Source organism: Epinephelus moara, chromosome 1, assembly GCF_006386435.1.
Source record: "Epinephelus moara isolate mb chromosome 1, YSFRI_EMoa_1.0, whole genome shotgun sequence".
NCBI classification, from domain to species: Eukaryota; Metazoa; Chordata; class Actinopteri; order Perciformes; family Serranidae; genus Epinephelus; species Epinephelus moara.
Window position 1 is genome coordinate 14,467,640 of NC_065506.1, and position 24,603 is coordinate 14,492,242.

The window sequence follows — 24,603 nt, forward strand, 5'->3', positions numbered from 1 at the left end:
GGACAGTCGATATAGAGATACATTTATGTGCTGATTGCAGATAGTTGCATTGAATAGTGTTTTTTTGGGTATTTATTGCATTGTTAATGTGCCTGATATTCTGGAAACCTGCCTGTGAGGTTTTGGTGACGTGTGCGCACTGTCCGCCGGTCAGCCAAGCTTCCACTACACCGGCTGCGCTCCCCCTGCACTGACAGTAGACCTGGTTTCAGTTGGCGAGCTTTTAGCGCACCTTCGGCGAAGCGTTTTGGCACGAAACTGTCACTGCGCCAAGCTGGATCTGTCGACACCTCCCCCTGCTGCGCCGCCACACCCATCTCAGCGCACCTCGGTCTGCCAAACTACCAAACTGAGCCCGCCTCGGATTGCGCTGCTCGAAACTAGCTCTGCGCGGGGTTCGCCACCCTGCACCACCCTGCGCCACGCCGGGAAACTAGAGGCCTCTGTGTGAAAGTCAGGGTAATCACTAGCAGGCTAAGTGTAGTATGTTGAAGATTCTCAGCCATCCAGGTCATGGCCTAGGTGTAGTTGCCTGGAGCAACATTTCACCCACAACATATCTAGCCACAAGCTTCATCACTTCTTTGTAGCCTGCAGCTGTCCACAATTAAAGTCAAGTTTTGGTTGTTTTCGCAGTGTAGGGCTAAAGCCAACTGTTGCAGCCGAGGAGGGCTCACCTTTGGTGGGATGTATTTCCTAGGGATCCATATTGTTGTGCTGTAGGTCGCAGAAGCCGAGGTGTTTTACAATGTGTTTTTTGCAGTGGAAAAAGTTTAAGTACCACTGACTGCAGCAACAGTGTTCTTGTCATCTTTCCTCTCGACAAAATCAAAGTAATGGGAATATTTCCAACCGCTAAGATGAGTGTTTCCATCTTCCAAACTAGCTTGCTGCTTTGTGGTGTACATGCACAGCACAACAATTACGATAATAAGTCCCCTGATCCGATGTTGTAAATCAGTAGTGATGTGATAACAAAAGTAACATTGTAAGGAGTTGTTTAGTTTTGGGGTCAATGTAATATTATATCTGAAATTTTATGTTACACTACTCATTATTGGTAAAGGAAATAACTAGTAACATGTTATTAGTAACACTGGCACTGGATAGATACATTCAGGTGAATTTTACAGGATCTTTTACTTTTCACAGGTGAAAGTCTTCAACTGGACAGACTCCATGTGCCTGTGAAATTTGTAAATACTGCCTGAAGAGGCTTAGAAGTGGTTTCAGAGCAAATAAAGAAGAAAACTTGAATTACCGCCTCACAGTTTTATGCCTCTGCCAACCAGTCAATTTGCAGTTTACATTAATGTCTGTTCCGACTCATATAATATCTGTAGTGAAGACTTTGAAGGAATTTGATAAAAGGTATTTAGTGTATTTTCTTTCTTCTTTTTTTTGCAACCAGGCAGCCCTGGAGATTTATACAATCAGTGCTGTACACAGTTTTTAAGATGGGCAATGTACTTACTCGGACAAACTATCAACATTCAGTGACCGGCGCTATGGCGTCACAGTAGACAGCATTTCGCAGGAGGCAATTGACGATTTTTGGGGACATAACGATCAGATGTCATTGAGAAGTAAGCAAAATGGCCTAAACTATGCACTGGAGGGATATATTCATCATTTTATTGTTGAGAAGGTCGATGAAAAGTTTAAATTACAGGCCAAAATTTACAGGTCACAGTGTACCCTTGTGAACCGCATCTCGTTGTCGTCGCCATCAAAGACAACAAGATAAAGTGCCACTGAAGTTAAGGTTTTTGGCTCAGAATATGAGAAAAGGATAACAGCCTTTTTACCATCTTTACTAAGAGTGTCTCTCCGTTAGTTTGGTGCTGCAGTATTTACACTGAATCATTCAGCATAACGTTTCTGCAGTATTTACACTGAATCATTCAGCATAACGTTTGCCAACCTTTGTTATCTCTGCAATTACAGTTAAGTTAATGAAGCTAAGCTCCAGAAGTTAACGTTAGCTTAACTAACCTTTGGACAACAGCTAACAATGATGTACGATCCCCAAAGTACAAAACTAGAACAAAACAGGCTAATGAACTCCCAGCAAACAAGGTGACATGATGAACAACGCAGCTAGGAGCTAACGTTAGGCTAACTTTAGCTAACGTTAGCTAAAGATGTTAAAGATAACTTTATATTTCTTTCCAGCAAAGTGACAATATGTTGCCTCAAACGCAATGTTGACTTACCTTAGAATAGATGTAGACATCATTGTTAATCTCATTCACACTGAGTTGATTTATCCATAGGAGACACTTTTCTCAGTTGAGATGTGGTTTAAAGTGTAAAACAATACACCTCGTCACCCAGCCTCTCAGGATACCTTGTGTCGGAGTTGCATGTACCCTATGCACACTGTTTGACCATTTTTAAACTTCAAATCTCCGAAAAAGCTCATAAAACTGAACAAAACTGACTTTCTGTAATGCATTTCAATGAACGTCCAGGCAGAGAATGTCCGAGTGTAGGGGAATGGGTATACGCACTCTGATTGGCTCATCGCGTTTGAGGGCGGGACTTAGCCATAGGTCACTTGAGTATCTGACCAAATGTCTCCTATTCCTGAGTTACAGTGTTTAATAACGGCTAAAGAAGTGTGTGGGTTTTTTTTTTTTTAATTTAATGTCAGACTAAAACTGACCTTTGACACTTTAGATATAAAATGCAATCACTTCATTATTTTATCCTATTCGACATTTGTACTAAATGTTGTCACATAATGTTGACCTTTGAGAGTCCACAGGAAGAAAATGAAATGAGCCCAGAAGTCAGTGTGTTTATAAGGAACAGTTTCATACTTTAATAAAAGGGTATTTTCCCTTGGCACAGATCTGCTATCAAATAAATAAAGCAATTAATCAAATACAATCTATATAAACTAAACAAAGTCATGAAAAACATCAGGAGGGAGGAGGAGGGGAAAAACAGCTAGTGCTAAACAACTTTCTTTTACAACAAACACCAAGTGAAAGTGTGTCTGCGTGTGGAGAGAGAGAGAGAGAGAGAGAGAGAGAGAGAGAGAGAGAGAGAGAGAGAGAGAGAGAGCGCTTGTGTTACAGACAGATAATTACTCCTCCCTGCTAAGTGGGATCGGCGTGGCGGATATTGGAGTACTAGCTGACAGTAGGCAAGTGAGATAGCTTAAACAGTTTTTTAATTATTATAAATACGCCTTATATTCTTTCTACATGATGCTGGTTTATCCTTTCTGCAGTCCACTATATACATCAGCTCTTTAAACAATGACGATACATGGATCTTACAAAGCAAATTAGTGGTGCAATACATACTGTATTAACATGGAGGAGTGGCTCCGAATACTGAACATTCTATACAACGGGGCAGAAGACAGTGGATGTGGGAGTTTGTGTGACATGGTTTGCAAATGCTTGTTCTGAAAATAAGCTTTGATCATTTGAAATAAAAGGAATAATACTGAAACACTGGTAGATTTACAGGGATAGCTGATGACTGAAAAGCTTAATATTATTCTGATCCCCAAATATAGATATATTACCACTGTGTGATAAAAGACAGAAGAGGGAGTTTGACAGTTGTACCCTAAAGGTTAAAAAGGTTTCAAAAGTAAGTTTATTCCCCGGAGCATCTGGTAAGGTCTGTGTGACAAAACTGAAAAGAAACTCCTTTCCCAACTCTCAACAAATGCTGTAGAGGTTCTCTTGAGCAAGGCATATCACCCCCAGTCGCTCCACTGCTGATGCTTTGAAGTCAGCAGAATGAAAGTGTGTTTGTAGTGGGCTCCTTTCTGATATGCCTTCAGGTAATTGTACGAATGGAAAGCAGGGCATTAAAGAAAGGAGTTCTGTCTGTTCAGTAAAACTCTCTCCGGGTAAAAGAAGTTTATAAATTGCAACCTGGCTGTGGGTCTGACCGAGCCTTTCACCCAAAATTCCTTCAGAAGCCCTCGTTCACCGTGTCGAATCAGACCACCCTGCAGGACGAACGGTCGCCTGCAAGCTGTCCGTTCACACAACCAGGCGACCAATTCCAAACTACTTATATTTGGAGAGTCACGCTGGTATCAGCGCCGTTTCGGGTGAGGTTGAGACCATTGACAAAGGAGTTACAGTTGTGTGAGGGGCTCCAGTAGCAAGGACTTGTTGTCCAGGAAAAGCAGTGTGAGGTGAGGAAGCTGAGGTATGGAGTGCAGCTGTGATCCCTCTCGGGAGGGAGTGACGCCGTTTCCACCGCCGGGTCCCGTGGGATGACCCGTCTGGCTGGTGCCTCCGCTAAAGGACGGCCTGCAGCTGTGGGAGGACACCGCAGGGCTGAGGGCAAGACTGGCATACACTGCATTCTTGCTCATCACATGTACACGCTCATGGAGGACTAACGTGATAAAACATAGTGGATATAGTCTGAACAGTCATGGGCCCTGGGGTCCGGTTAACATAATCCTGTATTATCTAGTTTTCTCTGTGTGTATGAGGTTGCCCTTGAGCGCGGCTTTAAAGTCCCAACAAAAGACTATGGATGCATAAATGCCGGTCATTTGTAAACGTGATGCTGGGAAGAAAACGCACACACACTCACCAGGAACACCTGGGAGAAAACAATTAACTACTATCCTGGAGAACCCCAACATCTGCAGCTCTCAGTTCAGTGCATAAACATCTGCATGTTTATGGCAGCATCAGCACAGCGTCACTGGACAGGATGAACAGCACAGTCCCTGGTGCTGGCAGGAGAGCAGCAGTGGTGAGTTATGGGTCTAGTGGAGCCTGCGGGCCGGGCCCAGTGTTATCCAGCACCAGAGGAATGAGACAGCTGAAAGAGCCCTCGCCCCTCTGCACCACAAACAGAGCCTTGTTGGCTGAGCTCTGAGGCCACATGGCGGCACGGTGAAAGACCTGCTGACAGCTGGGGGACAGGAAGATGCCATGTAAACAGAAGAAGCAGCCGCGTGACCCGGGACCAGGCCGAAGGCTGGACGACGGAGCTGCTAACGTCAAGTTAGGGAAAATGCTAGTCCTGAAAGTCGGGAAGTCCAACATGAAATCCGCTGTGCTTGGGCAACTCCCAGGTGTCAGTGTGTGTAACTGCTTGGATCTGAAACAGGGCGGGGATGAAAAATGACATGCATGCTCAGCAAAATATTTTCCTGCATAAATAACAAAAACCTTTAAAGGCCAAACCTCATACTGATGGATGAATACACCAACCTTTAACTGGCTGGATGGGACTTTGTTTCTAGTTATGCAAATGTGCCAGGAGGCCTGAGCCAGGACCAGAGAGTTCTGTTGCACAATTGTCAGGATGACACCGTCTCGGTTTTAAAGAGTATCATGGGACTGAGGACATGTGATTTTATGGCTGACATTTTGGATATTCAAATAAAAAGAGAGCTTTTGTTACAAACCATCTGACTGGCCTTGAAGGTCAACTGCTTTTTGGTCAGACAGGATAAAAAAAATGTGACATTTGCTGTAATTTTTCCAGGTTTTTTAACGTCTGATTCAACTTTATGCAAAACTCACACACTAGCACGGCCATTAAAGGTCCAGTGTGTTAGATTTAGGGGGGATTTAGAGGAATCTAGCGTTGAGGTTCGCAGACTGCAACCAGCTGAAACTTTAGGTTAGAATACCTCCAGTGTTCATTGTTCAGAAGGTTTTTACTAGGAGCCAAATTATCCGCAGAGGTCTCTTCCTCTCTAGAACAAGTGGACCAGGTGATTAAAACCAGTAAAAACACTGAATAAAACAGTTTAATGTTATAAATTAATCTTTTTCTGACACTGCTTCACATGTCAGAGACAGGCGGCTCGCCCACCACATGCTATTGTGTGCTCACCTTTCAAATGTTCAGGAGATTTTCACCGGGAGCCGAATTATCCGCAGAGGTCTCCTCCTTTCCAAAACAAACGGACCCGGTGATTTAAGTCATTAAAAACACTAAATAAAGCAGTTTTACATTACAAGTCTGTGTTTCTCCAATGCTGTTTGGTAAATGAGACGTGGTGTCCTTTTTTCTCTGATAACTTAAGATTTAGATGTTCAGAGGGTTTTCACCAGGAGCCAAATTACGCACAGAGGTCTCTTCTTCTCCAAAACAAACAGACCTGGTGATAAAAAAAAAAAAAAAAATCAGTGAAGACACTATAAAGCAGTTTCACGTCAAAAAAAAGGAGGTTTTTCCAATGCTGCTTGTCGCAAATGGGTTTCTCACTATGGTGGCTAAAGAAAAAACACAAATGGCTCTATTTGGAGCTGGTGTTTGGTTTGTGTGTTCTGGGCTGCTGTAGAAACATGGTGGCCAACATGGCAATCTCTAGATATAGACAGCTCGTTCTCAATGGCAGATTCTTATTTTCAGGTCATTATACACAAAAAAATATACTTGTTTAATTATACTGTATTTCTGTCAATGTATCCACCTAAGTCCATTCGACACACTGGACCTTTAAATTTTAAAAATGACCTTAATTTGATGTGTATAAAACACTACAGCCATGAATCTCAAAACAATTCCTTGTTCTTTCTGTTTTCATGATATCAGAGTGTAGGTCAGTCAAGCATGCGTTCTATAAAGCACTTGTATGTGTCGTGAGGTGGAGTTCCTGAACAGCACTGTTGAGAGTTGGGATTTTCGTCAATCAGGCATCATTACCAGATCACACTTCCATATCTGATGACATGGTGAGAAAGTTGAAACTGAGGCAGAAACAGAGTGTGAGACTGACTTTTTCTAGTCAAAATGAGGCTCCTAGTGGTCTTATAAAATGTGGTTGTGAAGGAAAACAAACATAAAAAGCTTCAGATAGTGAATACAAAGATATCACATTATCAATAAAGCTTATAAAATTGATAACAATATATACCTTATGTACAGCAAATGTTAGTTAATAAAAGTAAGGAGCTTTTGACACTTCAGTACTGCGGATTATGACACAATTTTTCTTCTTTCAAAAAAGTTTTGAAATAATTTGAAAATAACCTCTGAACGCTCAGTCACCATCACAACAACAATTAGGATAAAATTAGAGGTAGCAGCGGATTTGGGATCTCTGTTCTTTTTAACTTTATAACATGTCGACATTTTCCAACCCATTTTTGCTTACGGGGCATTGCGTGCTTGAATCAGAATCTTCATTTTCATCTTCAAAAACCTGCCTGACAGCCTGCTTTAAATACTCACGCACCCAGGAGCGCACTTCAAGTGGTTTTCAACAGACACCAGTGTCGTGACACTCGCATACGCACACGCTCTTGCTACGCCCACACATTCACACGCTGTTTTACACAGACACACACGCGCGCACACACACACACACACACACACACATACTATGCCCTGCTCTGCTATCAACTATATTCCTTCATATATTTTCATCTTTACATCACAGTCTTTCTTCCTCTCATCCCTCCTTTTCCTTAAAAACCTTTTGGCTTAGTGGTCTGGAAGGGTTGTGGTGCTGATTCGGAGCCTTAGAGTTCATCAGGTAGAGGATTACAGGGTCGATGGCGAGAGGACCTTATCAAATCGTCCCTCTGTGCCTCCTCTCCAGCCCTAGCTGTGATCCTCAGTCCTGGTCCTGCTGTGGCCCTGACACACTGTCCTGCTGCATACCCGAGCTTTTGTTTGTCTGACCAACCTCTTTATAACACTGATTAATAACCTCTCAGCACTGGGACACCCCATCCCATGATCCTCCCCTCCTGCCCATGTCCTGTGTCCATTACAAAGGCACTGCAGTACTGCACAATGTAGGGTGGCCTGGTGGTTGAGGAGGAAGGGTCTGAGTTCTGCGGTGCTGCAGGAGTGCTGAGCTGAGTCCCTGACAGGGTGGAAATTCAGGACTGGTAAAAGTGGTGGTAGTGGTGGTGGTGTTCATGGTGGTGGTGATGCTCATGCCGCTGCACCACTTGCCCCAGCCCCCCTTCGTACAAAAGCACGCTGGGCAGGTCCCTCACCTGCTCCTTCTCCACCACTGGTCCCGGAGCCAGAGAGCCTAAGGCCCTGTAGCCCTGGCTCTCCTTGGACCGCTGCTTGTGCTTACGGTAGGGGGCTGCGGACTGGTGAGGGGGGGTCTGGCTGGGTAGCGCCGGGGGAGGAGGGGCACCTCGGCTTCTCATCACCCTGCTGCTGATCTGTGCAGGAGGCGTGCGGCTGTGGGTCTTAGGAGAACGGAGGGCGTGTTTCCCTGAGTCCTGGGCTCCTCGCGTACGTGCGGGTTGGAGGCTGTCTGGAGCAACAGTGTCCACGACAGTCTGCAAGCGGCGATGGTGGGAATGGGAGTGGCCATTTTCTGGTTCATGGGAGCGAGAACGAGTCTGATTGGATGAGCGGGTCTGAGGCTCTGCCTTCGCTGGCTCTGTGGTGGGGGCTGTGGGGAGACAGACTCAGGTATTAATTTATTTAACTAAGAAAGCAGAATTAATGACAAACTTCAAGGTTGCGGAGAAACAACAACAATTCAGCCACTGGACTTGTCAAAAATGTACTGCAAGGCTGCTCAAGGCCCCGGAAAAAGGGAAGAAAAATGACCCATTATGTGCAAATTATTGTGCCAACAGCTCACTATTAAAGATCCAGTAAAAAGCTCCATGATAAGATTCTGGCAGCTTTCTTCATGCGGATAACCCTGACACAAGGTGACATACAGCAGATCTCTGTTCGCACTCTCCTAACAGGACCAACATTAAAATAATCACATGTCATCACTGACCATCAGATCAAGGCTGCTGCTTATTAGACCTAATATTTCACTTCACAACAGCCTGTTCTGTTGATGGGCTTTAGCCTTGAACACTTGATGTATTGTGCTTCCCCTAGCCCAGATGTTTGTACTGGCGAGGAGCTCAGTGGGCTGCTAGTTCCACCTAATGGCTCCAAGCAGGTGCCGCAGTAATGAGGGCCCCTGGATGCAGCTTCAAAGGGCCACGCTCTGTGTTTCTCCCTCCCCTCTCCCCGTCTAAACCCCTGGCCCCGGTCCACTCACCGGCTCCGAAGCGGGATGTGTAGTTTTCGATGCCTGCCAGGTCCAAGTAGTGGTTCCTGCGTTCCAGGTTCTCATCCACACAGTGGCGCTGGCAGCCCGGCTGGGTGTGGTGGTCACTGTGGTGGCGCCTGTGGACACAAGCGGCACCTCTCATTAGGTAGCAGTTTGGGCCAGAGAGGTTCAGTATGGTAGTGTTTGGAGAAAGTAAAACAAGTGTTCCTTATGATCAGGCAGTAGTGCAGTAATTGTTAGAGAAGTGAGATTGTGACTGGAAAATCACAGGTTTAAACCTCAACTGGGAGTATTTGAACAGCGCAGTAAGAGGGCTGACTCTCCCCTCCACCGTTAACTCCTCTTTAGTACAGCGGAGGTAAATTTGGGCTCGGCTAATTAAAGAGTAGAGGACGACTGCAGCTCCCAAGTGTGAATCCTTCCTAAAACAACCGCTGCCCCCAGCCACTTTGAATGGGGATGTTTTCTCTTTCAGAAAGTGAATGTTATAATCAGTGACATAATAAAAAAAATATGATAATAATAAACTTCATATTCTTCTTCTTGTACACACTACAAGCTTCAACAATAGAGACTGAAGTGAACAGATGAGGTGGGTTTACCTTAGCAGTGCACGAGTCTTCTTGTCTGCACTCTTGGGGTCTTCTATGCACTTGTCATTTTTCTCTCTGGGGTGGGACATGTCTGCGTATGTGTGAAAGACAGGAGGCTATTATCAAAGAGAGCTACACAGAGCAGCCACACAGGCACACACACACACACACACACACACACACACACACAGAAAGAGACACACACACATGACAACAGTCACACAAGCCTTAGAAGAAAGCAACCTTTGTTTTGGGGTTTCACTTTGAAGATCTATAGAAAAGGAAAAACAACAATGCTTCATTTATTCTATTTTCAACTCCCAGCCTCTTATAAGGCGCGGAAAAAAAAAAAAAAAACATTCAGACTTCAGAAATTGTTTATTAAGGACGCGAGATCTGATGCAGTTTCAAATTAGCATGAAGGCAACCGGCGATATTTTCAAAGCTTGCTCTGTTTGAATCTCTTGACGGATATTTATAGCCGAAACAATAGGACGCAAACACACAGGAATATATACTTTTTGAGATATTTTTCCCTGACTACTTGTTTACCAACTCGTCAGTGAGAAAAGTTAAGTTGAACGTAGCTATATTTTCCCGGCAGCTCTGAGAAGGGGGGGGAGGAAGAGAGGGGGAGAAGAGGGGAAAAAAGGGAACTTTGGAGAAAAGAAAAATGGCTGTGGTTATCAAAAGGACTCGGCACATCTCTTAAGGTTTCTTTCAGAGTATTTGAAGGCGCTGAGGGAGGGGGCCCTCTCTTAGCTCTGTCACTCCCCCCATCATTAAAAATGAACCCCATTGAGTGGGAGAGATGGAGCGACGCCGAGACTGCGAGGAACAAAGCTCTGACAGGCCTGAAGCAGCCGCCTTTCTGCACGACAACAAACACATCTCTGGGTGAGCTGACAGCAGGCAACACAAGGGGGACCCCAAAACGCCCTCTCCTCTACCCCGCCCCTGCCCGCTGCGTTAATGCGAGCTTTACCTGCTGCACCCTGCGTGCAACTCCTCCACCGCTGGCTGGAGTCGGGAGCCACCGAGAGCTTGACCCTCAGTGTCTTGCTGCTGCTGGGAGAATGGTTGACGGAGGCGTCCACGACCTCATAGATGGTGTGAAGCAGGCTGGTGATATCCTGCAAGACAGAAGAGGTGGATGTGAGTTTGATCCGGGCTTTTTGATGTATAGCTTCCATTTAAGGGAGCTGAGAATCATTTGATCACCACGTATTAAAAAATCTTTCAGATTCTTGGTGAAGGTGGTGTATATTTTACTAAAGAAATCAAAAGAAAAGGAGCACAGGAGACTATTCTTATCGCTATATGGTTTGAATTCAAAATTCTGTTGCTTTGTGCATTAAAACTGTATCATAAGCTTCATGCTAGCTAGGAATTTAAAGAAGTGACTCAGACAACAGTGAACAGAGAAACTCACTGATGTCAGTTGTTTTAGTTCGGCTTTCCAAGTTGAAGCGATCAGACAGGGTGTAAAGACAAGTTATAAATTCATGAAAAGAAACGTCTTGGCGGTAGCAGAAGAGGCTGACTGAGATGTCAGGCCTGATATGAGTTGTGTTACAGCTGTTTGAGTGCTGCACTTTCTCCATTTAATTCCTCAACATCGCTTAAAGGAAAAGTTTACCCCAAAATCGAAAATACATATTTTTTTCCTCTTACCCGTAGCACTATTCATCAGTTTAGATTATTTTGGTGTGAGTTGTCAAGTGTTGGAGATACCCTCTGTAAAGATGTCCCTCAAGTGTAATAAAACTAGATGGCACTCAGTTTGTGGTGCTCAAAGTGAAAAAAAAACAAAAAAAAAACCACACTCAACAGCAATGTCTCTTTCCAGAAATCATGATACGGTTACTCAAGATAATTCACAGACCTTGTTGTGAGCGGTCTCATGTAGGAACTATTTTCTTTCTCACAAACTACACCTGTCAACCGTATTACCACACAGAAGAAGAATGTGCGCATCTACTGCTAGCTCACCTAGCACCACTGAGCTAGCTATCGATATACTAGTCTCTATATACAGACTCTACATTCAGTGAATGTAGAGTATGTAGGCAAACCCCGGAGATCTTGCCTCCGGAAGAAGAGCGGAAGAGCCCTGGTTTCGGGTTGTAGGCTGTTTGTAGTCCGCGTGATATTGACCAATCACGTTTGAGCCAGCTGCAGTTGTTGCCAGGTTAAACGGTCCGTGCGGTGAACTAACGAGGCGGAACATAATTGCCGTCACTGCAAACTCTGAATCCATCGCAATGGTTCAGCATATTTACTTATATATAAATGGAAGCCGGAAACGGAAATTTGCCTCCTCCGCCCAAATCAAACCGGAATGCCAAAAAATCAGGGGTCTGCCCCCAGAGGCTGTATCGCTGTCTGCTGGAATTCAGACGCCGAATATAGCCGATGGGTTCCGAAAATGTCGATATACAGCTCAGCCGAGGAGGACGCCATCAATGTTTACATCTCGTGTTGGCGCCATAGCTGTAGTTCGATAGAAAGAAAATAGTTCCTACATGAAACTGCTAACAACAAGATCTGTATGATTATCTGAGTAATTGGATCATGATTTCTGGAAAGACACATTTCTGCTGGGTTTATCAAATGTATGTTTTGGTGCTTTGAGCACCATAAGTGTGTGTGAATATGAGTGAGAAGGCCAATATCTACAACACTCTGCAACTCAAACCAAAACAATCTAGATTGATTAACAGCACTACAGGTTAAGAGAAAGAATATGCATGTTTGATTTTGGGTGAACTGTCTCTTTAAATGGCTGAAATTACATCTGCATAGAAGACAACACCTTTGAAAAAAATGCACAAAAGCATATATACATAAACCAAAACACATGCAAGTGCATATTCACATGCAAAAAGTGATACCATGCTCACTTCAGAATAAGGTAACTGGCCATATTTGGACTGCTTCATTTGCACATAAAATACTGCAGTCTCTAGAGGCTGTTTAGAGGCTATATTTTTGCACTGATGAGTGTTTTTGTGCACCATACTGAGATAATGACTCCCTCTTGGGTGTTAGGAACTGTGCTGGATCTTTTTCATAGCAAAACAAAAATCTAATTGTCCTTTAAAAATGTCAGCTGGTACGGCTGCAAAATGAACCGAGTCAGTATCTCAATTCTCATTAGTGTTTCACTTTCGAAGGTAAAAGCTCCATCACAAGAGCTCCTTTGACAGAACTGCGGAGAATTAAGCCTACACCACACAAAGACTCCAACAGCATGATTTTCACTCACTACAATACTCTGACTCATAAGAAAAAGGACTACTATGAATTCTTTAGGGACCGGTTCCACATACTGGTTTCAGACATAGACGTGCTGTATGAAAAAAAAATAAAAATGAAATAAAATAAAAGCTTCCTGTGTCATTTTTGGTTTCCTTCTCCTTTTTATTTGTGTGAAGGGATAAAAAAAAAAAAGAGTTGGAGAAGAAAGCTTTTTTTTCCCCCTCCAAGCCGACGCCTGCCGTCTCATGAGCCATGGAGCCACAGGCAATGCCAAAAAAACTGCACAGCCAACCGCACAGAGGACAGCTCCAGTCTCTTTGCGCTGTTTCAAGTTGTTCTCAAAAAACACGGGCCTTTCTGGATGTTCTCTCAGATCTGTACCAGGCAGACGCAAGCCACAAGGTACCTCGCAGGAGCGGAAATGCACAGATGTCGCATGGATTTGGTTCTTAGGAGTGAGATTGGGTTAGAGGCTTGTAACTTCCATTCTCACTTTCTTTTCGGGGTGTGGTGATACTGGAGTAGGGCAAAATTTAACAGGGAAGTTACTGATTCATTCCCATACACTAAAGGAGAGTGAGTTGTAGCTGAGAGCTGTTGACCTGTAACACTTAAAATCTGTGTATTCAGAAATGTTTGATTCATATTTTGTTGATGCAATAAAACTGACATCAATCTACTGTTTTAAAGGCCTTTTATTACACAAACTTTTTAAAGCACTTTCTACTAAGATGCCATGTGGTGTTGACAGTTGACAGGTAGTTATTGTCTGTTTATTTTTTTCATGTTCATTCATGCATCAAGGTTAATTCATCCAGGTAAACCAAGACTTTACCTCTCTGGTGACTTTGCCATTGTTGTCAAAGTCGTAGAGGGTGAAGGTCCACTCCTGCCGATTATCCTCCTCCACAGACACAGCGCACTCCAACTCCTAAAACAGCACAGCATTGAACTATCAGTATCATCCGGTGTGCAAGTGAGTGTGTATTTGTGTGTGTCCTGCCATTGCCCTAGTTTCATCCAGAGGGGAGGTAATAAACGTCCTGTTCGGTGTTGACACTCACTTCAAACTGGAGCTGTTTCTGTGGCCCTGCGGGAGATTGGCTGTCCCTCTCCTGCATCTTCTCCTCCACACAGCAGCTGTCTGTCTTCTCTGGGGGTAAAGCCACTGCAGTGACACACGCACACACACACACACACACACACGCAAAGATAAAAGAGAGAGCCTGAGGATGGAAACGTTGGGTGCAGTCATAACCTGAGGATACGTCGTCGCCTTCAAGTGTTCCTTGTAAGCTCCTACTTCCGAGTTTGGCAGCCGCAATTAAGATGTGTCACACATTCAAGCGCTCCTTGGAAATAAACCTTCACAGCCAAACTCCTCAGTCTTTGTCTCACTGCCTGTATTTTACATTAATGTTAACATGTAAATTAGTCATTAGGGGTGTCATGATTTCGATTCTAAATTGAAAACTCAATTGCAATGAGCTTTCACATCAGAATCGTCAATTCTTGCAAATTGATAACCATGTATCTTTTTAAGAAGATTTTGAAAACGTAAAGAACTTGTCGGGGCATAAGACCTATGATCTGTAGATCTTTACGAATTAAGACTCGACAGTCTAAATATGGCATAGACTTCTGTACTGAAAAAACTGTTTAATTCAAAAATTGATCAAAAGTCAAATCAAATAGTCAATTTGGAGAATCGTGACACCCCTACTAGTAATGTATACTGTAAAAAAATATATAAAGGCAGCACAGGTTCTGATTTGTTTAGCATAAGTAATGCATACAGAGTATCACCAACTTTAATGGGACAGGTCAGTATATTGCAACCTGGATGTACATTACTACAAGTGCTTGTTTTTGCCACAGAAAGGCTATGATCGTCATTACAAGTGTCTTGTCAAAGACTGAAATGTTTTTCTTTACATTACTTGATCCAGTCTGTTCATTTTTGTGACTTAACAAGTCTCGCTTCAGGAAAGCTCTCGTTCTGAAGTCTCGAGAGTTGAGTTGTTGCAGAAAGACAACAACAAACATACGGGATCAAGCAAAAGGTGAAGATAGAGTTTCATTTCTTTGTAGGATAGTTTTCATAATTTTTCAGACAATAAAAATCTGAGCCTGTCAGCGTCAAAAACAAGCACTTTTGATGGACTTAAATGACTGAGCGCTATTGCCCTGAAGGATTACACTGCAGCCTGTTCCAACCAGTTTTAAAAATTGTCATTCCTATTAATCACTTAGGGCGCATCCACACCAGGATAGTCCAGGGGACTTGGTTCGATTGGGCCGGGAATGCCGAAAAATTTCACACCTTCATTTGGTTCGGTTCCCTTTCACGCTGCACTTTTTAAAGCGGACCAAACTGCCTGGACAACGTCACGCAATTAAAAAAGCTGCTCGTTTGGGGGCTGTATTGCCTGACTCATCTATTGGCTAGGACCGAAAACAGAAATCCATCCCCTTCAGCTGGCTTGGTCACCACAAAAACAATGGCGCAACACCAAATTTATGCAGTCTTGGGGTTTCTGTTTTTACTTTGGTGTTCAAACCTAATTGTTTTTTCTTCCAGTTCGCACTGTTGGCTTTGCTTTTTTTTCCTACCCAAAATGCACTGCACTCTATGTCGCTTCCTCTCTTTGGTTCGCTGGATAGTCCGTTTGCATTTCCCACTGTACGCAAACCACACCAGAGTTCACTTGCAAGTGAACCGAGACCCCCAGTTTTCAAGCGGACCAGGGTTTCCTCATTTGGTCCGCACCAGAGTTCAAAGAGCGTTCACACCACTCCAAACAAACCGAACTATCCGTGGAAGCGGATCAGGGTTCATTTAAGGAGGACCAAATAGCGTGTGAATGCATCCTAAGACATAGAAACATGAGAAAATTTCTCTTTAAATGGTGTAATTAGCAAGTCCAAGCTGGTAATTAAGGTTGCAGCCAAATGCACTGAGCTTGTAGAGTGTATTTACAATATTTCTAAAAATACTCAAAGGTGACCAGAAATTGAAGCACAGTTGGAACTCACAATTAAAATGCACTTTTTGAAACATGTCATGTTAGAAACACAATGGGGAAGCAATCAGAGCAAACTAATCTAAAAATTCAAAAATTTGATACTTTTGAAACATCTGAAGTTGCTTCTACCACAGTTCTGAAAACACACCATATCTGAGAAACAGTAATCTAATTGAACTTTTGGCTGAAAACCTTAATGTGCAGTGTTTCATGTCAGGCAACAAGTTAATTACTGGATCACTCAGGAGAGCCAAAGTGCTGCTGAATCAAAAAAGTGATATCAAGACGGGAACTGGAATCTAAAATGTCAATCCAATGGAAAAAGAAAAATTGTTGAAACTGTGACAGCACTAATTCTCCAATGGCAAAAGCTCTTCCATCAGCCACATATAAAGAAACACTTTTAAGCTCTTAGCTGCAGTATATATTCCTATGGGTTCACACTGTGAGGGGATGTCAGACATGAAACTGGATGACATAACATGTCTAAAACATGATAGAATATTAGGTGGCATTTGGATATAAATGGTGGAACAGCATGTGAACATCAAAGGGTCTATGGGAGGCCCCTGGGAGCTCATCACTTGATGAAATGACATTCACCGTAAATTACCATCCACATATATAGTAAAGGCAGACAGTCCAGAGGGAGTACTACTCTGTCATATGCACTTAATCTGACGGCCAGACTCACTCGTGTACGGCCTGACAACATTTACGATACCATAGAAATCAATTACAGTTTCATTGTACAACACTACACAGCACAGATTTTCAGACAGGAGTCAGACTGTGAATGTCTTGGTGACAGGTGAATAACTTCATACTCCTTTAACACCAAATCTAAGACCTGTGTGTGCACTGGTGTCAATGCATTAATAAATAGTTTGGAAATTGGTGAGCACAAGTTACACTATAGGCTGAGAGAATCAATCATATTTTTCAACTATGTCATAAAAGGGTTAATCAAACATTAATGGTTAATGGTGGTGTATTTTTGTATTGCACTATATTGTAAGGTAGTCCAGCCTGGTGGACAGAAATAACACTACTGTCTCCGTCTGGTTCAACGTTTTAGTTTCAGTGTTGGATGCTGGCCCAGACCTAATGCTACCGGATATCCTTCTCTGCTTTGAAATCCAGCATTTGTTTGACACATGAGACCGCAGATACACACGACAAGTAACTGAGATTTGGACGGTGTATATGTCGGCTCCTTTGCGAGCCTCTTTGAGTTACAGTTACCCAGACAGCTCCTCGCTTCATCCTCATGTGTCTGTGTGTATTTTCCCAGAAGCTTGTTACAGCCTTTACCCAACCACAGCCCCTGTGTGTTTCACCTCTGGTCATTTAGCTTTGCGTGAGCATCACTTCCCCCACCTCCTCATCCAATCACAGTCCTGCAGGCCACGCACACACCCATAAACCCACACAGACCACACCCCTCTCTCTCTCCACCCTCCCCTGCTCCTCTGCCACACTTTGAAGTTCCATTCTCAAACCTTTTGGAAGAAGATCAGACCGGCTGTAAAACAGAATCACTAATTAATTAAGCCAAGTCAAATCTGAAACACTGTTTGTTTGCTCGCCAACGGAGCAGACACAACAGCCCAATTTCTTTCCTCCTGATCCAAAGCAGATCAAAGCAGACCTGTCTCATCCCTGGGTAGGGGAAAATGCCAGAAATGAAAGGAATCATCCCAGGGAGCTTTTACCAACTTTTTGGAGAGGAGCAGCATTTGGGGTCCCGCTGTTTGATCATCTGAGGTGCTCAAAGGGAACATTGTGTGCGAGGGCAAATCTGTTCCGTAGCAGGCTCAATATGGTGGTGAGATGCTTATCTCAGAGCTAATGAAATGCCGGGAGGAGTAACAGTAATCTGCTATCACCCTGCTCCCCCTCTGGCCCCCCCATCACAGACATAAGCCGACTCTTTATGAGAGGAGCTGAGCCAGGGGATTGGCTGCACATCAGATCTGAGGGGCAAGACGAGGGCAGCCGAGGCGGGCACCCTCCAAGCCAAGCCTGTTCCAGCAGCCATGCTACACACACTTGCACGCTTACACTAGTACACACACACAAACACACACAGAAACGAAGGCACGTCGGGAAAGCTGCCACACACTGCGCGCAATCACACCCAGCTTAGCTAGGCTACTGTATTACACATAACTGGGCCTGTCCCAGCTCAAACACTGGGGTAGCTCAGTGCTGGGTACTAAGGGGAATATGGGATGGCAAGGATGGGATGGCCTTTGTTGTGATCATAGCATATCTCTTCCTTTAGCAGCCACCACTGAAGTACTCCTGAGCAAGGAACTTAATCATCTAATCTACATCGTGACCCACAGGACAAGACTGTTGGGAAACCCACATGTGAGCAAGTGTAATCTGAAACAAGGTGCTGATGAAGACTGTTTTCAGCAAACTTCTCTCTTGTTAACTAAAGGTTAAAGAGAGTATCCTGAAGACACTTTCCTCCCTTCTTCCATCCTTTGCAGTTTTTGCCAGCAAGTTCGTTTTAATATCTCCTAACTGGGACAAAGAAACGGGAGCACATAACTCCGGTGCTCTCTTCACTTCACTGGCTTCCGGTTAGGTACAGGATTGATTTTAAGATTCTTTTATTTGTTTTTAAGTCTCTGAATGGGCTGGCTCCGTAATAACTTTCTGACCTTGTTGTGTTGCATCGGCCCTCCAGAGCCCTCAGGTCAGCGAATCAGATGGTCTTGGATGTTCCTCGATCACTATTAAAAACTAGAGGAGATCGAGCCACTTTGGCTCCACTTTTTGGAACGCATTACCATTGACTGTGCGGACTGCGAATAGCCTCTCCACTTTTAAATCACTGCTCAAGACTCACTTGTTCACCTCGGCCTTTGGTTGAGTACAGTCACCTCTATTTGGTCTTTTACCTTTGTTATATTTCACTGTATAAATGTTTTTTGTGTGTTGTTCTTGCTTATTTAACTGTAAAGCACTTTGGTTGGCCGTTGGCTGTTTTAAAGGTGATATATAAATAAAGCTGACATTGACATTGACCAAGTGCTTCCTTAAACCCAGAGGAAAGAAGGCTTTTATGTGTGTTTGTTGTCCTATAATCTCTGATCTCTCTGTTTCCTCTCTGTTAACTTTAACTTGTCTTTCTTACATGTATGGACAATGGATCCATGCAGGGGACATCACAAATCCTCCACAGCTGTCTTTATTTGGGTCGCAGTGTGCCCGAGGAGGTACAAAAAGCCTTGCTACATGCACATGAGGGCAATTCAAAGAACCATTCAGATAAGAAACTGTTTTCATTAATGGACAATAACTCAGTAGCTGCAAATCGAGCAGCACACAATTCTTCTGGAAGACAATATCGAACTCTGCCTCATTAACTAAAACTCACATCATTTTCAAAAGTGTGAAGCTTGAGAACAGCCTGCTGGTATGAAACAAACAACTGTTGATAAACCTCCATTCAACTTCATCTGCACTGTAAAGTACTGTAGAAAAACTGAGTCCCATTGTCCCTGACTGAGACTGCAATATAGCCCACTTCAAAGCTGTGACATTTCTCCACCCACAAACGTCAGTTATCTTTCTTTGCTCATTGTCAATGAATGAAATTGCCTTGGTAACTTCAAGGGGAAAATTCAATTTTTTTTCAGGTCTGTATGATGGAAATATTCCCACATAATCTATGGAAGGTTTTTATTGAAGCAAATTGTTTGGGCCCTTGTCTTTTAATCACTGAGAATGATCAGAGCAGCATGTTCTAATTAGCAACATCTGTCTTGAAGGGAGGACAACCTCAGCCCAGACTTGGGTTCAGCCCAATGACTGAAAATCATTTCATACGCCATTAATCAGTCTCGTTATCTCATGTCTCTTAACTTTGTCTATTATCCAGTGAAGCAGAGCTAAAATAAAAGTGATTTTTTTTTGCCACGCTTCCAAATTCTGGGCTGGTCTCGTTCAACTCCTCATTTCTGCCTCCGCCTCACGTCCAATCCTGTCTTTAAATGGGAGGGAGAGACTTTCTCCTCCCGGAGCTCTTAATCCAGGATCACATCACACCGGGGAAAAAACATGGAGGAATGGAGGCACTTTGCAGAGCACCACGGGGGGAGGGGTGGATGAAAGGCGGAGGAGGAGGAGAGGCGGGAGGGAAGGTAAAGGGGACCTCATCAGCACATTGTTGGGGCTTAGAGAATGGGTGTGGAGCAGAGGGGAAAGGATGAACAACCAAAAAAAAGAACCACACAAGTACCTGCAGGACAACTGATAACAGTATTTTTGCAGGTTTTCATTCAAATCAAAATAAAGGGGATCAAATCAGTGACATGGAATGGTGTAGCTCCTGATGATGGGCCTACCTTCTAAGCGGTAGTGTTCATCACCGATCCTCTCTGCACATGCCTCATGCATGGAGTCCTGGAAAGAGAAAAAAGACAGAACAAAACACATAAATCACTGTTTCAAGTCATATAATGGAGAACTATCATATTTTTGTCACATAAAAACAAACATATTTAACGGTGCAAATCCACAGCACAGCTCTCAAACACAGAGTAACATGCCTGAATCAAAATTACAGCGTTTATGTATCTATATATGAGCAAAGTCTGACAACTGTACTCTTGAGCTTAAACAGCAGCGGAAAGTTTAAGAGGATGGTAATTGCAGGACTGAAACAAACTGGGCATGAGACTGGCAGTCAGCATTGAGACTATGACAGAAGTATCTAAAACGTCGCCGCCGGCCCTGCAGAATTCTGAGAAAGAGGGCTGGTAGTAGGGCTATTTCGGTGGCGGGCTATCATTGCAGCGATGCGTTCAGAGGCTTGTTTTTATCCCGGACTGTTTTCAGCCGGGCCCCCCTCTTTTTGCAGCTCTGTCTGTTAGTGCATACCACAGAGGCTGGAGGGACATGTGATCCCTGGGCTTCACTATGGAAAAGTCTGGCTCAGGTATCCATGTGGCATTACAGTCATCTGGGCAGAAAACCATTACTCACGAGCTGACAAACGCATGTACATGCACACATCCGTACGCACATAGTCAAACACATGCACACATTCAAAGACCCACCCCTGGCATCCTTCCAAAGTTTTCCATGACATCCAAACTACTGACATTTCTGTCAGTCATCAAAAACCAGATAAATTGCACACAGGCTCTGCTGAGACAGAACGTATTAACAGCATTCTTATCATAGGTGATGATTAACCCTAATAATTAATAATTAACTTCATAAAATCCTTAGATATCATTGTTGGAGCGTATGTTGTGCACACACTGGTGTGTTCAGAGGTGAGAGAGTGTGTGTGTGTGTGCGTGTGTGTGTGTCTCAGAGGCAAGGCTGTGACAGCGTGAAAGGGGATTTCTGTGTAATCCAGAGAGGTAGAAGGTCAGATGGTGTGATCCTACCCTCCTCAGGCTAGTGCCGGCTGGACTGCAGCGCTGTGGGTGGCCTCAGGAAGAGAATACAGCGAACCACAGGACTGGCTGGTTGGCTGGCTGTCAGACTGATACCCCAAAGCATGGACCCAGGATGAAACTGTGTTTGTTGTTGGTATGAATGGGTCAGCACACATTCTGATCTGGCTTCATGACCCTGGTCTGGAGCTGGTTTTAATGTGGTCTGCTCAGCTTTGGTGTGATGAAGGGGTAATCAGTAGTTGCTATGATAACTGCAGGATTACATTAGGGTGCAGGCAAATTATAGTAGAACTATAAACTTTGCTTGAACTGATAACAAGTGTAAACAAAAGCACAGACAAAGAAAAATTATGTCCTGCCCACACCAGAGGGGAAACAAATGTATCACTCTCCACTGACTTTATATGCTTGAAGGTGCCTCCTTGTCAATTCTGTTTGCTAGCAAACAAAAGAAAAATGCCAAAAAGCTGATGTATGGGAAGATGCACTATCAATAGAGTAAAGAACCCAGAACTTAATTTCATAAGCGGCCAAACCAAAAAAAATGAACTTTTAGGAGGACGATAGTGGATACAGACAGTCAGATGTGAGGTGAACACTGACACTCAGGTTTTAATTTGGTCAAAGAAACTCAGGGTTTCCCACACATTCTGGCGGCCCGTCCAATAATACCTGCCGCCTCATTTTGATTTTCTTTTTTTGAAACTGAACCGTCCATAAGGAATGCTGTTGGAATATATATATATATATATATATATATGTATACCATCTGGTCATCCATTGCACTACACTCTCAGAGTGCAGACGTACTTTGGGCACAAATGGAGCAGCAGGAAATCAGCCATAATGAAAGTAAAGCTTAAATGTTCATCGTGCCGGGTCTTTCCTTTCACATGCCTCTCCAGCAGCTGCTCATATCATCCATCGATCTCATCAGCTCTGATCGATTATCCGCCCCACGACTCAAACTTCACAAACTGCTATTGAGTGGAAAAAGAATTCATGAAGAGTTGCACCTGTGTTGCATTCATGGACCCGTTAAGACCTCCAATTTTAGAGGGAGGGCACAGAACGATACAAAGTGACGTTCACTCACTCATACATACACACAGAAAACTGTAAATTTCCTTTGTGGTAGTCATTCATATATATATATATTTTTTTTTTTTAAGATATTTTTAAGGGCATTTTTCGGACAGTCAAGCGTGAAAGGGGGAGAGGGAGAGAGGGAGAGAGAGAGAGAGAGAGAGAGAGAGGGAGCGACATGCAGCAAAGGGCCATAGGCTGGAGTCGAACCCGGGCCGCTGCGGCAACAGCCTTGTACATGGGGCGCCTGCTCTACCACTAAGCCACCGACGCCCCGGTAGTCATATATTTAACATTATATGTCACGCATGAGGCATCTCCAGCAGAACACATTTTAATTTCATTTCTGTCCCTTGGTTAAATATTTTGTTCATCATTCTGCCTTAATTCACTGTTTATACAGACAGAGAATGTGATCATCTGTGAGCGACATACGTCATAAGGGGGTGCCTTTTGTTTTTTTTCTTCTTCTTCTTCCTCTCTCAGTGGAGGACATGTTCTGTAGTGTTGCCATGTGAGACCCAGCTGCTCCAAACAAAATCTTAAAAAACATATAGTACGCAGTACCGGGGAGAATGAAGTGGCCACACAGAAGACAGAGTCCTGTTGTCTTAAGAGTGTAACACATAAGGTGCTAAAGTAATCCTTTGACATGCTAAAATCTAATGTTTTTAGCTAGCTAAAGACATCTTGTTAGTGTTTCAGCCCTTGGTTGCATATAATTGAAACTGTTTTTGCCTCCAGTAGACGTGGTATTCACAGTATGACGCCTCACGCTCTGTCTCTATGTCCCCATTGTCATTTTTACAAAGTTTCTTAAACTTATGTATGATTTATGCAATTGCATTAATTTCCCAGGAAGATCCAATGTTGCACATTTGCCGGCTATATTAACCATTCAATTTGCCGATACATGCCAGTGACTGCTAAATGACCACAGTCAATTATTTTAACACAGTCATACTTGAAGCATCATTTTCAATGGGCAATTCATTCATGTTAAATTAATGACTACTTCTACAAGTACTGCAGTTGTAGGGTTTATAATACCAGCTTTCTGTGAAGCAATAAAAATATATCTAATCAGAGGCTTGGCTTTCCTCACACATTTTTATGTGAACTGCATAATAATGGGGGAAAAAAAGCATGAAACAATGTTTTTCTTAGGATTTGCTGTGAACATTTGATATGATTGAATTTTGTTTAATTTACACTGTAAAAAAATCACTGATAAAATGCTGTTGAAATAATCTCTTGTTCAGTAGTGGATGTTTTAGTTATACGATACTAAGGTAGGTATATGATACTAAGTCTCAGAAGTTTGTGTGATGTGTATTTAAGTGTGCTGGGAAACTATTTAACCTGTATTGGAGCCATTCATATGACACAGCTGTCACAGGTTAATCACTGGTTGTTAGCATTAGCAGAGACTCCAGTCTGCAGCACAGTTACACAAATGTCACTGTTAAACCATACATTTAAACAAAGTGACATTACATAATGACTAGATAAAATTACTAGTCTACTCTGTCTCGCATTCAACCCAGGTCAGGAGGATGTTCATGATCAAGTGTTAGTTGATGTTTGTTCAGACAGATCACAGACAACCCGCGTACAACCCGTATAACCCGTGTGGTAACTGTGGTAACATTAACACTGGACTCTGTTTCCATGTAGCCTCATAGAAAAATAAAATCACTAAACATTCCTTCAATTCCACACACACACACAAACACACACACACACACACACACACACACACCATTTTGAATGTTTTTTCATTTTTTATATGTATGATCCAAAATTATTGAGGGGTAACCAAGAACATGAGAAAAAGGGGGAAGAGGAATGTGCTAATTGGTTGTTGTCTGTGGTGATGGATGGGAGTCATATTATTAGTCTGCTAGGGTTACCCTGGGATTTGCTCTGGTCAGTGTAAAGAAAAAAATATCCCATGCTTTTTTTTTTCACTTCAAACACACACACACACACACACACACACACACACACACACACACACACAGACATACACAAAAACACACAGAGTCCTTTGAAGAAGTGAGGACTGGCCAAAATGTCCTCACTTTCCAAATATGTCCTCACTCTGTCGGATAAAAACGTGTTTCGGCCCTCATTCTGTAGCTAGGACAAACACGCACGCACACACACACACACACACACACACACACACACACACCACACACACA

General features: G+C 43.4%; 2 protein-coding genes across 4 annotated transcripts in view; both read right to left on the reverse strand.

Moving 5' to 3' along the window:
• Positions 1-2,494, reverse strand: part of nod2 (nucleotide-binding oligomerization domain containing 2) — a 32,450-nt gene extending 29,956 nt beyond the window's left edge. For both annotated transcript variants that reach the window (XR_007570495.1, XM_050053525.1), the window contains exon 1: positions 2,217-2,494. The gene's annotated coding sequence lies outside the window, so the exon portion shown is untranslated. The remainder of the gene's footprint in view (positions 1-2,216) is intronic.
• A 315-nt stretch (positions 2,495-2,809) lies between these two features.
• nkd1 (NKD inhibitor of WNT signaling pathway 1) overlaps positions 2,810-24,603 on the reverse strand; it is a 44,641-nt gene continuing 22,847 nt past the window's right edge. The window contains exons 4-11 of one of the 2 annotated variants that reach the window (XR_007570150.1): positions 20,246-20,303; positions 13,920-14,023; positions 13,691-13,786; positions 10,580-10,727; positions 9,604-9,685; positions 8,990-9,117; positions 5,842-8,374; positions 2,810-5,097 (exon numbers count right to left, since the gene is read on the reverse strand). Coding sequence is in view for 1 of the 2 variants with exons in the window: in XM_050047349.1 (XP_049903306.1) it covers positions 7,842-8,374; positions 8,990-9,117; positions 9,604-9,685; positions 10,580-10,727; positions 13,691-13,786; positions 13,920-14,023; positions 20,246-20,303 (1,149 nt within the window). In the remaining variant the exon portion in view is untranslated. Of the gene's footprint in view, positions 8,375-8,989; positions 9,118-9,603; positions 9,686-10,579; positions 10,728-13,690; positions 13,787-13,919; positions 14,024-20,245; positions 20,304-24,603 lie in introns of both variants that reach the window. The other variant, XM_050047349.1, reaches the window with a different exon arrangement.